We start from the raw sequence: 15,174 nt of genomic DNA on the forward strand, positions 1-15,174 counted from the left end.
CCCACCCAAGTAAAAGCTTTTAGTTTTTTCCACTGGAGAGTGAGGAGATAGACTCCTTAAAGTCCACTGAGGACTTGACTTTTGCGCTGTTGACTTTCAATAAAGACATTCGGATACTATGGTGATGAGAGCCAGCATAAAACTCTACAATCTTAATTATCTAATATTTTGACTTGGTTAATTATAGTTAGGGGGGTTGATTGATTAATCGCAGTTAAGTCACGCAATTAACTCCAAAAAATTAATTGCAGTTTTATTCGCACTGTTAAACAATAGAATACCAATTGAAATGTATTAAATATTTTGATCAAGTATCAGAGGGGAAGCTGTGTTAGTATGAATCTGTAAAAAGCAACAGAGGGTCCTGTGGCACCTTTAAGACTAACAGAAGTATTGGGAGCATAAGCTTTCGTGGGTAAGAACCTCACTTCTTCAGATGCAAGTAATGGAAATTTCCAGAGGCAGGTATAAATCACTATGGAGATAACGAGGTTAGTTCAGTCAGGGTGGGTGAGGTGCTCTGCTAGCAGTTGAGGTGTGAACACCAAGGGAGGAGAAACTGCTTCTGTAGTTGGATAGCCATTCACAGTCTTTGTTTAATCCTGATCCCCATAATTCTACATTTGTAAGTTCAACTTTCATGATAGAGGTTGCACTACAGTACTTGTGTTCAGTGAATTGAAAAATACTATTTCTTTTGTTTTTTACATTGCAAATATTTGTAATCCAAAAATTAAATATAAAGTGAGCACTGTACACTTTGTATTCTGTGTTATAATTGAAATCAATATATATAATATATTTGGAGTGTGGGAGAGGGCTCAGGACTGGGGCAGAGAGTTGTGGTGTGTGCAGGGGTGTTGAGGGCTCTGGCTGGGTGTGCGGGCTCTGAGATGGGGCTGGAGATTAGGGAGTTAGGATGCAGGAAGGGGCTCAGGGCTGGGCCAGAGGGTTGTGGTGCGAGGGCCGGGGCGGGAGGTTCTTCGGCTGCGGGTGCAGGCTCTGGGGTGGGGCCGGGATGAGGGGTTTGGGGCACAGGTTGCCCTGGAACTGTGGCAGGGAGAGAGGATTCCCCCCAGCCCTCTCTCACTGCAGTAGCCCGGGGCTGGGGGACAGGCATCTCTTTCCCCCCCCCCCCCCAGTCATGGCAGCTCCGGGGCTGGGGCCAGAGAGAGAGGCACCTCTCCCCCTGCATGCCTGCATGGCCCCTAATAGCCTGCTGCGTGGCCATGCAGCTTAGGAGAAACTTAGGCTGCAGTCCTATACTGACAATTTCCTTCAGTTTTCTGCTTTATTTTAATTCCTACCTTGTGAACTCAAGATATGAAAAATCTTTTAATGTTTTAAAATAATTTGTCTACTCTATTAAAGTTTAATTGCCTCTTTCTGCTTCAGTTTTATTTTCAGAGAAAACAGAAGCATGCGGCCAATAAATATTCTGTAAAGCTGGTCACTTTTCCCAGAACTTTTTATGGGCGAGGGACTTGCCATTTATGAAATTGGTGAACTTTATTATTGATCTCAGCAGAGCAACTTGATTTTTTTAGAGAATGTTATAAAATTACTTACATTCCTGAAATGTGGAATGTATTTTATAAATCTAGAAAAATAAAAAGGTAAAAGCACAAGTATATACAGAAGAATGCTCTGTGAGGAAAAATAGATATGCTAATGATTCCAGCATGATGAAGAGTTAACACACTCGCCTTCAAATGTGTGTGGGCAATCAGTTAACATAAGTAGTTTGTGATAAAATTAGCAGTAAAAACAGGTGGCCTGTTGGGTAGTAGTAAAACCTGATGGTCGTGTTTGACCAGCTACTCTCTAATTATATTTCCCTATACTTGTAATTTTCCTTTTGCTAGTTGAGTAATTTTATCCATTACTAAACTGTTAAGTAATTAAGGAAACAGCTCATTTTAATCTTATTGTTAGCAGTAAGATACGTAATCTTTTGTGCACTGGAAGCAATGCTCTAATATTTCATAAGGGATTTTCTATCTGAAAAATCTGGCCACAAATAAGTTGTGAAGGTCAGAATCCAAGAAGATTCCAGCTCTCCTATGTGCACTGTTTTCTGTCGTAAAGTCCATAGTCAGAGGCTGGAATCTGGATCAGTCTGTAGCACTTGACTAATTAATGTGAATGAAAAATCAAACCCTAAAATGATATGGTTCTATTTTTTATTTGTTTTGAAATTTTCATTTTTTAAGACTGATTGCATACCTTGTAATGCATTATAGTCATCTGTCAGGCTACTGCTAGATGGCACTAGTGTGTAAAGCAGTGCTGTGTCTGGTATTTGTGTGTGTGAGATTGTATTTTCTAATAATCAGACATTTTCTAAATTTTAAAAATAATACCCCAAGCTTCTTATGGTAAAAACTGAAGGAGTGTCTTCAGGCTAATGAACAGTTTCAAGAAATGCTGGGCATGTAGAGGAGTGTATTTGAAAATGTATTCTGACAGTTCTGTTGGAGCAAAACATCTTTAACTTTTGTCACATTTAAAACATTAACAAACTTAAACTCCTACAGTAGGAATCCTCTTTTAAAGGATTGCCTCAACAGCCTTTTTATTTCTAATAAACACCCAATTTAAAATCTCAGGCCTGACTTTTAAAATACGGTTTTCCCCCCTCCCTGAGACATAGCCAATTTATGGGGGGGGGGGGGTGTTGTTGTTTTAAATTTCAAACGCAGTTATAGTGGTGGGATACAAAGCTTTGAAATGATTTTTTTCATTCATTCTAGGAGTACTTTTGTCAAAATTTGACAAGGAGTAAACTCTATATACCTCTTCTGTGATGGAGATGCCCCCCTTTCCCATTTCAACTCAAGAATATTCTTTAATGCTTTATCTTTTGACTAATTAATTTCAGGGAAGTGCAGGTCTTCAAATATGAAAACAGGATTTTTATCTTCACACTTAAAAAGAATCTCAAGATAGTGAAGCCAATGAAACTCTGAAAGAGATGCACCACAGATGTTTCACAGAGAACAGTTCATATTCTAGTTCATTACAACAATTAGTTATCTATTGTATATAGCATAGACAACTGAATTACCACTTAAGCACTGTTATTAAGGAATGTTAACTTTGGATAGTAAAGATAAATTTTGAATGGCTAGAAATGTATCCTGCCAAAACAATAAATGAGCCCTGAGTCAAAGCAGATAGTTAAATCTGTGTGTATATGTAATATAGTATAATACAAGTGTTTGCTTGAATTACATTACAGAGAGTTTAAATTTTAGCGGAGCTGTGTATCTGTGGAGAGAAGATATGCAACAATAAATATTTCTAAGCAAACTGAGCTTTAAAAAGCAACAGAGGGTCCTGTGGCACCTTTGAAACTAACAGAAGTATTGGGAGAATGAGCTTTCGTGGGTAAGAACCTCACTTCTTCAGATGCAAGACTTGCATCTGAAGAAGTGAGGTTCTTACCCACGAAAGCTCATGCTCCCAATACTTCTGTTAGTCTCAAAGGTGCCACAGGACCCTCTGTTGCTTTTTACAGATTCAGACTAACACGGCTACCCCTCTGATACTTGAGCTTTAAAAAGTAATCAAACACAAGTTTGATGGATCCCTATTGATTTTTAGATTGGAACAAAGTTCAAAGCCGTATAGTCTAGTCTCCAATCTTTTTACGCACAAGATCACTTTTTGAACTTAAGACCAACCCAGGATCTACCTGGCCCCTTCCCCGAGGCTCACTCCATTCCCCCCTCCCTCCGTTACTTGCTCTCCCCCACCTTCACTCACTTTCACTAGGCTGGGGCAAGGGGTTGGGGTGCGGAAGGAGGTGCAGGCTCTGCGCTAGGGCCGAGGGGTTCGGAGTGTGGGAGGGGCCTCCGGGCTGAGCCTGGGGCAGGGGATTGGGGTGCAGGAGTGAGGGGTGCAAGCTCTGGGAGGGAGTTTAGGGTACAGTGTGACCATATGACCCCTGCACCCAATCTCATAGAATCCACTGGACATTTCATGAGTTTTACTTTTTATTAGTATCATTTGTGGTTTATAGATCCAAAATCCTTCCAGGATCGTTGCAAATCAGTGTAGCATTCTGAACTGTGGGGTGTGCATGGCTGAGCCTGGGGGAGGGGGTTGGGGTGCAGGAGTGAGGGGTGCAAGCCCTGGGAGGGAGTTTGGGTGCAGGAGGGGGCTCCAGACTGTTGGGGTGCAGGAGAGGATGAGAGCTGCAGGTTCTGAAAGGGAGTTTGGGTGCAGGAGCGGGCTCTGGGCTGGTGCAGGGGATTGGGATGCGGGAGGGGGTGAGGGCTCTGGGAGGGAGTTTACATGCAGGAAGGGGCTCTGGGCTGGGGCAGTGGGGTTGTGGTGTGGGACAGGATGCGGGGTATGGGTGGGAGTTCTGGCATGAGTCCTTCAGATGTGTTTAAAGGTAGGGTTACCATATTTAAACATTAAAAAAAGAGGACCCTCCACGGGGCTCTGGCCCCGCCCCCTCCCCTGAGCACCCCATATTTCCCCTCCTCCCTCCCAGCCATGCAAAACAGCTGCTCAAGCATTACCCGGCTTCACGGTTTGCCGGGCGCAGCCTCCAGACCCTGCGCACCCGGCCAGGTGTTTCCCCAATGCAGCCGGAGCCCAGGAGGGGAAGCGCCTGGCCGGGGGCGCAGGGTCTGGAGGTCTGGGGGCTGCCCGACAAACCGTGACGCCTGTAGCACTCGGGCAGCTCGGCTCTTCAGCTACACAAAGCTGAGGTGTCTGGGGGGAGCAGCAGCAGCCGCCGTCGCCGCGGGAGAATCCGCCTGCAGCTCGCAGCCTGCTGGAGCCGCTCTAAGGTAAGCAGGGGACTGGGGCAGGGATGCCGGCAAAACAAAGCTCGGAGTATTTTCCCGGACATGTTCGGGTTTTTGGCAGTTCCTCCTGGGTGGGGATTTGAGGAGCAAAAAGCCGGACATGTCCGGGAAAATCCGGACTTATGGTAATCCTATTAAAGGGGAGGGCTGGGATTCTGCTGAAAGTTGTCATTTCCAGACACATGTAGGGAACCTTAAATAGCCACAGGGGTAGGGTTGTAGTGCACTGATGACTAGCAGAGATCAGAGTACAAAGTTAAACACTGAATCAGCAGATTCAAGGTGGGTTTTCTCAATGGCAGTAGCTTACTGGAGGTTTTAGCAGCATTACATAAATGCCTCCTTGCATGATGCTGAAGTTACTACTATTACTATTCTTAGTATTACTAATAATATTCATGACTGATCAAAAGTGCCCTCATTGTACAGGTGACTCAGACCCAGGACTACAATGCACTATAAGGAACGTAATTTTAAATTGTCTAAAAAGTTATTTATTCACCGGCATATTTAAGCTAGTTTGAAGGATTTCAGCTTTTGAGAAGATAACAAAAGTTTCATTTCCATATGAGCTACAAGCTTTGTGGGGTAAACTGGCAGGGTGGATGCAGTCTCCAGGATTAGATGAAAGCTGTGCACTTACTGATTATTTATTTATTTTGCCTATTTCTCTGCCTTTTTTCTTACAAAATATAATGTTTATACTCAATGTTAAATTCTAATTATAAATATTGGAAATTTCGTAACGTGAAAAGAAGATGCAAACATAGGAATATGAATGGATAAATAGAATGAACAACATGATTCTAAAAATCTTCAGCTGGGGGTTTGGGTGCAGGCGGGGGTGCAGGCTCCAGCTGGGAGGCGTTTACCACAGGTGGCTCCTGATCAGCGGCGCAGAGGGCTCAGGCAGGCTGCCTGCCTGCTGTGGGCCCCATGCCGCTCCCAGAAGCAGCCGGCTGCTGGCACATCTCTGCTTGCGGCCCCTGGGGAGAGAGCGGGGGGGGAGTGGGTATCTTTGCGCTGCCTGTGCCTGCAAGCGCTGCCCCCATTGCTTACGTTGCCCGGGAACCAATCAATGGGAGCGACATGGGTGGGCCGCAGAGATGTGCCAGCAGCCAGCCACTTCCGGGAGCAGCATGGGGCCACAGCAGGCAGGGAGCCTGCCTGAGCCCCCTGCACCACCGGATTTTTAGCCCCAGAGATCACGATCGACTGGCCAAGGCTCCAGGATCGACCAGTCGATTGCAATCAACGGATTGGTGACCACTGGTCTAGTGAATAGAGCACTGTACTGGGAATCAGGAAACCTGGTTTCTATTCCTATCTTTATCACTAACCTCCTATGTGACCCTGAGCAAGTCATTTCACTTCCCTATACCTCTGTTATAGGAGTTCAGAGTAGATAATTACAATGCCCTTTTTCTGACTTTGTATGAAATTATTAAAAACAGCAATATTCTTGACTTACCACTTGTAATATACATTTAGAGCTTTGTGGACTTGACTGTTCCAAACATTAGTGTGCCTATAGTATTAATTTTATTTATAGTTTCAATCCAGCCCTTTAAAACAGTAAGTGAAAGTTTAGATGTTGTTTTTGTTGGTTCGTTTCTCTTAGAACATGGACGCTGTGTGGCACACCAGAATACCTTGCGCCAGAAGTGATACAGAGTAAAGGTCATGGAAGAGCGGTGGACTGGTGGGCTCTAGGAATTTTGATATTTGAGATGCTGTCGGGGTAAGTGTCTCTCCGGTGATACTAAGTACATAACATTCACTCTATTTCAGTATTCTGAATAACAAGTTTGAAATTTTTGGGTATATGTTAAGTCTATTACTAATTAGATTATCTTGTCTTACTGTGAAGAAAAGAATTAAGAGCCTATGAGAGAGACTGCAAAGATGTACCCAATTAAGAATGCAAACTAATTTAGCCATACAACTCCCAGTAACCTGACTGGAGATTCTGAAGCAAGATCCCAGTTTACAGTTGAAAATATTGTGCTCAAAATTCTGCAATTCTATATTCTCCCATCATGGAGTTCAGTTTGAACCTCCATAATATATTCATTTAATAATCAATTATCCCTTTCTCAAAGGTTGAGTGAACTGCAAACTAGCACTGTAACTTGTCTGTTTGGCAATTCTTTGAAGAGAAGTGAGCAAGCTTCATAAAGGGTAACTCACCTGATTTACGGTTCAAGAATTAAGAAAATATATTTATATATTTAAACACATTTCTCTTTTTCCTTTAAAAAAAAAAAAAAAGGCGGTGTGATCAAACTTCATTATTTTCTACCCTCTCACTCTAACTTATATTTCAGTTGGAGGCTTAGGGTTTTTTTACAGAAGTTTAGATTTTGTGCATGGACTGTTCTTGTGCAGAGAAAGGCTACTAGTTGGCTCTAAAGAGCCTGGTATAACTTTAAGGCTGAGACTTTAACAACTATATCAAAAACCTCTCCTGTCTTATGGAAGTTGGAACATGGCAATTGGAAAACAGATTCTGCATTATTTCATTTTGTGCACTCTGTTATGGTGCTTTATTTCTTTGAACGAAAAGTTTATTACTAGTACAGTAAATTCCAAAAAGGTGCAGGAGAAGGAGAGGGGTAAAAAAGCAAAAGCTATCCAGGGATTCTTTCTTGAGTTCATATGCTTATAAACTTTATTTCCAGCAATATTTTGGGATTCACTAGATGGCAGTGTTCTCAGAAGACACACTTAAAATCTTTGCCACTAAAGAAAGATTTCTTGATATTACAAATACATTCATTTAAGTATTTGAGTTAAATATTAAGGAGGGAAATTGAAACTTGTATGTTGTCAGGTTTTTAATCAATGTAATTTTTAAAATGAAAAATAAAAAAGGAAAATTAATATAGTTCTTCCTGTTTCAGCTATTTGATTATACTGAAAATAAAAGCCCAATTGAGTATTTACTTGTATATCAGGGGTCGGCAATGTTCGGCACGCGGCTCGCCAGGGTAAGCACCCTGGCGGGCCGGGCCAGTTTTATTTACCTGCTGACACGGCAGATTCGGCCGATCGCGGCCCCCATTGGCCACAGTTCGCCGTCCCGGGCCAATGGGGGTGGCAAGAAGCCGCGGCCGAACGTTGCCGACCCCTGTTGTATATTATATATAAAGACTTCAAAAATTTTTTAAAAACTATATCTTTCTTTGCATGTGCACTGCATGTCTGCTGAAAGTGTACTGGAATAAAAAAAGAGGACTGATGGAATTTTATCACTAATGCTGCCATACAGCAGTATAAAAGGATATCTCTTTGGGCCGCACATGTGTCTTGTGCATCTTTGTGCTCCTGTACAAGGGTATGAAGAGTAGAATGGCTATAACCCTCTCTCATTTCCCATTTACTGCCTGTGGCAGCAAGACAACCCACCGAGTATCTGACCTACCACTCTCTTCTGAGACTTTAAACAGGTTGTTTTTCAACTTTTTAGGAGACAAAATCTTATCTCATACTTCCATTCCAAAGATGTCCTCCTCCAGCCCCCCACCCCACCCCCGAAAAAAAAAATTGAAGAAAATCCAAACTAAGACATTGGTCTAGGACCCTCCTGTACACAACCTGGTATAGTAGGGCAAGGCACGTCACACCAACTGCCGTGTCTTCATGGTGGAATCTTAAAACGTCAGGATTCAAACCCTGCCTATCCTTTAACAGACGTAGGTGATACCTGTTCTGCCTAATGTCAAATATTGGTTATTTAACAAGTTAGATGTGTCGATCTGTAGTCATGTCATCAGAATGTCGCCAAATGAAAATTCTTCTTTTAATGAAGGGATATTGGCATGAATTATGGGTTGTTTTTATAGTGTAGCTCTACATGATACTGGAGCTTACCTAAATAGACAGGGCAGTAAGTTATCTACCGTTCTTTTTTCCTACAGCTATCAGCACTTGGATTTGTTATCCTTTTTTTATGGCGAGGAGGGGCAGATGCTTCTATTGTACCTTTTTAGTGACAAAATCCATATTTAATCCTCTGAGATTGTTTTCAGTGCCATCCCATGAATCAGTCAACATAGAGAGTGGTTTACAACTGTCTTTCTACAGAAATTTTCAGCACCACAACACACCTATCATTAAGGCTAATATTTTGTCATGGATATTTTTAGTAAGTCAGGGACAGCTTCTTTGAATTTTTCTTTATTGCCCGCGACCTGTCCATGACTTTTACTAAAAATATCCATGATGAAATGGTGATTTAAAGTGGGCTTGGAATTTTCATCTGAAATCAGTGTGATTTGTAGTCATTTTAATATCTTCTGGGACTTAACTCCAGATTTGTGAAGCAGTTGTGCAGAAAGTTCTGACTCCTGCACATAGTGGAACACAGAAGCCATGGGAAGTCATAATGAAGCAAGGTCAGGCAGTCCCCAGGAAATTTGACCTACCCCTTATGTGACTTTGAAGTTTAAGACTGAAACATTGAATTTGACATGGTATTCCATAGGGAGGCAGTGAGGAGAGCACTCCAGGGGATGTACTTTTGTCAGCCTTCGTTCCTAAGCAGACAGTACTACTGTGTTCTAAGTCAACTGTCGCTTTTTTTTTTTTAAAGATTGGCAGCTTCATTAATAGTTAGAGAATTATTACAGTGGTCAAGCCTGGAGATCACGAAGATGTGAATCACCATAACAAAGTCTGAACATGACAGAAGGGACACAGCCTGCTTGTCAGCTGTAGATGGAAAAGGGTGCCTACCATGTCTGTGGCTGTTGGGGTATCCAGAAGCAATGAGAACTCCAGGTGAACAGTGGGTTCAAATTCTAGCCAGGCCTACACTGTGAAGGGACATGGTCAACATTAATTAAAAAAAAAAAATCTGGATTTTTTTTTAATCTATTATTGTGACAGGTCACAGCTAGATTACAGTAGCTGAAAAAGAATAGAGATTTTTTTTTCAATTTATACATTTGATAACTCATCAATTTTGCTGATTTTTCTTATGTTTGTATGAGTCTTTAACACAGCAACAGGGGAGAGGAACTTAAAAATGAAGGGGGAGATGTTTGTAAAATCACAAATTTGATGGACACTCGGGGCAGGTGGGATTTCTGCATCTTTTTTTAATGACTAATTTCAAGTTGGTGTAGTATCCCATTTAACTTTGCTGTCTGTGCTCCTTTAAACTTATTAGGGACATTCATCAGATAACTATATTGAGGTTTTTGTTTTGCAGTTTTTTTTAAAGGCTAACAAGCTTTTCAAGGAAAACATACTAACCTTCTTAAAAGTTGCTGAATGTCCTATCATATGTTGCTTAGTCTTTCTTTTGTTTTCTTTTACTAGTTCCACTTGGGTGCTATCAGATTTTCCTTTCATGCAAAATATGGTTGCATGTAATATTCCCCATGTCAATATCTCTGAGATGTCAGTATTGTCAAGAATAGATGAAGAACTCCGCCTCTGGGAATATATTTGATATGTAGGAGTTGAATAAAAGTGGATATATATAGTCACAAACAAAATCCCTGCTCCACTGCTAGTCATAGGGATTATTCATGTCTGATTAGAGTAGTATCCTATAAAATGAACACAGTATAGTGGAGTGCTTTCTAACCATAACTGAACATTTAGCATTTTATAAATAGGACCAGTCTTCCAAGATGCTGCCATTTTGGTTTTTCTCTGAGATTAATGTTAGAGGGCAAAGCTGTGTTAAGCAATTAAGTCTTTGGAAGAGAAAACAAATGTATACTCCAGCAATAGCGTACTGTTTATAAAATGTGTCTGCAATTGTCAACAGTAGAGAATTATTGAAGCACAAATTTGCATTCCAATATTATCATTTTACTGAATAGAATCCAGATGTCAGCATTGCTTTCTGCTCCAGAAGCTCTCTAAGCAACTGATGGAGTACATATCTGTCCTATGTAGCAGTTACAATTAGATTTGAATGGCATACTTTTTCAGAAAGAAATTGCATTTTTAATTTGTGGCAGTGTAATAACTTGTATTGATTGTTAGACTCATTCATTCCCTATCATATTTCTCAATGTCTCACCTGGGCTTTTCCATGGGAGAGAATCCAATCAGAAATAAGATGGAAGTAACTTCCATCAAAAAAATCTTCTTGCATAAAATTCATTTTTTTATAATGCATGCACCAAGTCAAAAATAGGATTATGAATCTTAATCATAAATACAAAATGGAAAGTTTAGAGTTTAGTATCATTTGGATGAATAAAAATATTACGCAGATGCAACACAATTCTATAGGCTGTCCTAAATAAGAAACAGGACATCCATTCAATCTCTCTGCTATATATGGGGGGAATAAACTGAGCACAACCAAAATTTGATACCCTCGCTTGCTACCTTGTTCTTTCTTGTAGTTGTCTGAGATAGGAATTTAGGCCCAGATTTTTAAAGATATTTAGGCACATTTTTAAAAGACAGTTTGGCACTTTGAAGCCTAAATCCCACTGACATCTGGACACTGAAGTACTTAAATTACTTTTGAAAATGAGACTTAGGTTCCTAAATCAGAGTATAGCTGTGCCTAAATACCTTTAAAAATCTGGACCTTAGACTTCAGAAAAACTTGTGATTGTATGTTCTGAAATTTCCCGGACAAATAGCTCCACTATTTCATGGTGAGATCATCCAAACAAGGTTTATTGTTACTTTTCCCTTTATGGAGGGGAATAAAAAAAAAAAAAGTTCCACCCTCTTGTCTGTTCTTACCAAAAATATTTTAGTTGTTTTCTTTGGTGAAGGTATGGCAGTTTTTTGTTGTTGTTGTTTGTTGTTTTCTTGGACACTCAAACAGCATCTAGGGAAACTCTGAACTTGGTTGTTGCCTGTGACTGTGGTTTGGTAACTACAGTGTATGAGGTATGTTAATCCAGTTACTGTACTTGTTACATGAAGTTACAATCTGGTATATTGTAACAACTGTCCAGTTAGTATCTACCTGACATACAGTAATTATGGAACAAGAGACTAAATTAAAAAAACAAAAACACAAGGCTTCAGAAAAAAAAGTCATGTAGGAGGAAAATGTTTATTGTTCTGGCACTAAGGTCTTGTCTAGACTACCAAGTGTTTGTAAAGAATTAGCACCTAATGTACACATTTAAAAAAAGGAGCTAAGTGTGTTAACACAGTAGGGACGAAACTAACTTTTAAATGTGTTAGAACCTAATGTAGATAGGATTTAACATGGTTTTATTCAGCACTTCTTTAAACATTTTAGCCAATACATTAAAAACACCAGCCTTCTTCCTAGTCTACATAAGGCATTACACTACTAAAGACTCGATGTAAAGTAAAAAATAGTGGTGGTGCTTTTTCCCCCTACAGCCTTGACACCAGTGAAGATGAGGAGCTGCAACCCTTTTCAATTTTAGAAGCATAAGCATTGCTAACAGTGACACCACATTCCATGTATGGGTGGTGGCTGTAAGAGCAGTAGTTACACAGTAGCTTCTTCTGATAAAAAAGATTCCCCTGGGTAACTTTTAGGAAGGTGGATGTCCAGTATTCCAGGAAATGTATGGAGTCCAGAATTCAGTTTATTAAATCTACTGAAGTGATATATTTCCACAGTGATACATGTATCCTTTCTGGTGAGCAAATACTGTCAGCCTATAGAAAGAGAACCCCAAGAGAGGATACAAATTCTTAGTTGTTGCAAGAGGTGCAGCAAAAAAAAAAAAAAAAAAAGAGGCAACTGGCTCCTTATTTTTATATTGTCTTTTAAAGGTAAGGAACTACACTTTCATAATTAATTCTGGAATTGGCAGCCAAGGTAAAGGGAAAGTCAGTAGTGTTCAGACTAGAAGGGAAGAACTGGTTTTGGTGAATGCTCTCAAATTTCACCAATAGGGAAGAAGCCAAAGCACAGACTTTCTAAGGGAAATCTTCCCTCACTATATGTGACTGACCTTTCTGTTGTAATATTAAAAATAGTTCTCAGTATTTAAATTTTCATATATTCTGAATATTTTCTGTACATTCTATGTTTTGCAGAATAGCGATCTTAATTGGGTTACAGAGGTGTGGTTAACCCTGATTTCAATACGCAATGCCTCGGGCATACAGAATAACTATGTACCTAACAATCTGCTCAGCAGATAAATTACTTCAACATAATACCATTATACATTTTTGCAGATGACTAAAGAAAGCTGTGTTTTGGTTGTTTAATTCAAATAGGTTTCCTCCATTTTTTGATGACAACCCATTTGGTATATATCAGAAGATTCTTGCTGGCAAAATAGATTTCCCCAGACATTTGGATTTGTATGTGAAGTAAGTATACTGGCTTTCATCACTAAAATGTTTATTTTTAATTATCTCTTTAGCATAGTTTGAAAGGATCTGCATAGGAGGATACCTTTTTGCGGTATTTTAAAACGCTTTGTTGCAAAATATATTGGACTAAATTTAGTCCTGAAATCAAAGTGAAAACCTATTTAATATAATTTAAATGTTTCTCTCTCCCATCTCCTGTGAATGCCCCTTCAAGCACAAGGCTTCTCACAAGACCATTATTAAAGCTGTATCAGCAGATTTCATGAGCATGCATCAGCTTATTATATGTGCTTATGCTGACTGATCCTAGTATCCCATACTTGTACATATTCTGAACAGTGGCTGCCCTCGAAATGCTGCTGCTGCTGCTACCAGTTTCCTGCAGTTTCCTCTTCTCGTCCATTTTGTTTTAATACAATCCTTCTCAACAAAGAGTACACATCTCCGCATGTGCTGTCTGCAGTAATTTCCGGATACATGGCCAGAAGGTGAACAGTACAAAGTTGGTTTCTTTGTCATTGATAACTAGGCCATCGTGATGAAAAGCAATTAAACATAGGGTACTGTCAGCATCTGTTTGTATTTCTCAGTCACACTGACTCATAATCACTGACTTGTATCATCCGGTAAATTCTGATGCCATGAAAGACATTCTAGTCACCGCACTCACCAAGTGTATCCAAGTTCTATTGTAAGTTGAGAAAGATGGCCATTAATGAGCAGTTAGGCTACTTTAGGTATCATACCCTTTGAATACTCTCTCTTTTCCTGGTTCTCCTTCTACTTCTTTAGGTATTTTTGTAATGTCTTTCTTGATGGGTAATCTTCCTCCTTCCTCCCCACCTTCGGGGGAGAGGGGGTTGCACATGGCTCTGTTCTTCACCCCAGTTCTTTCCTTTTACATCTTTTTGGATGAGCTCATCTAGTGTTTCTTTATACTGTTGACTCACCAATCTATCACTTCACTCCTAACCTGTTTCCCACTATCCAATTCTATATTTCATCCTACCTCTTTGACATCTCCTCCTTGACTTCTCACCATCAACTTAAACAGACCTCCCTATTTTTTTTACTATGAACTCAACCCCTATTCTTTCATTTTTGACATATCTCTTCCTCTCCTCTCCCTCCCTCCCCCCCCCCCCCCCCCCCCACATCCAGGTTGTGCCCAAATAATTCTTTCTCCACAACATTTCCATAATGTCTAGCCATTAAAGACTCTTGACAAGGCTTTGATATGTCACCTTTGATACTGCAGCCTCTTTTTATCTTTCCCACTTGATGCCCATACCATTCCCTATAATCCTTAGAGAAAACAGCTGCTTTTGTAGACTGTTGATCTGACTATGCCACACCACTTTCTCCTCTTCCACTCTTTCAAGTTCAAGTTTCGTGTTACTGCCAGTAAGGCCCTGCATAACTCTCTGCCTTTTCTACTTCTAACCTAGTCTTTTTTCACATCGCTTTTCACTCTGCCTCTGATGTCATCCTTGTTGCCAGTTTATCTGACTTTCCCGCAACAGTCTGTGCTTTATTCCTTCCCATCCCCTACATGTGAAATGCCTTTCCTGAACTTTCATGCCCTGACCATTATCCTTTTCTAGTTCAAATCTGTACTCAAGAACCACTTCTGACACAAATTACAAGAATTTTGCCATCTAATAATCCCTTGGTTTTAAGGTATTTGTCTGTAGCTGTCCCCTGCCCACCCTGTTCCCCATTGAAAAATAGAACTACTAATAGGTGTGTCAGTCACCTCCCTGACCACTCTGTTTTGAAAAGTGTGTGGTGTGTGGTTTTGGTTTTTTGGGTAAACTCTTCAGGGCGAAGATGTCCTCTCTTGTGTTTTGGAAATGCATAACAATGGGGGTGCCATTGCAGTCTAAATAATTATTATTGAGCAGGTCTGATCTAGGATATCGGCACCTACTTGAATTCAACACTATATGTAATGAACTGTTAGAACACTTGACTTTTTAATCCTGTGTATAAAGTAGGACATTAAGGAAGCACTACACTGTTTCTTAATGCAGATGTTAATTTGGATACTCCTTCT

General features: G+C 40.4%; 1 protein-coding gene across 3 annotated transcripts in view; it reads left to right on the top strand.

The window, feature by feature from the left end:
* Positions 1 to 15,174, top strand: part of PRKX (protein kinase cAMP-dependent X-linked catalytic subunit) — a 127,417-nt gene that overhangs the window by 83,773 nt on the left and 28,470 nt on the right. For all 3 annotated transcript variants that reach the window (XR_010597661.1, XM_065580743.1, XM_065580742.1), the window contains exons 4-5: positions 6,445 to 6,564; positions 13,020 to 13,115. Coding sequence is in view for 2 of the 3 variants with exons in the window: in XM_065580743.1 (XP_065436815.1) it covers positions 6,445 to 6,564; positions 13,020 to 13,115 (216 nt within the window). In the remaining variant the exon portion in view is untranslated. The remainder of the gene's footprint in view (positions 1 to 6,444; positions 6,565 to 13,019; positions 13,116 to 15,174) is intronic.

The sequence above is a fragment of the Chrysemys picta genome, chromosome 1 (assembly GCF_011386835.1).
Source record: "Chrysemys picta bellii isolate R12L10 chromosome 1, ASM1138683v2, whole genome shotgun sequence".
Lineage (NCBI taxonomy): Eukaryota > Metazoa > Chordata > Testudines > Emydidae > Chrysemys > Chrysemys picta.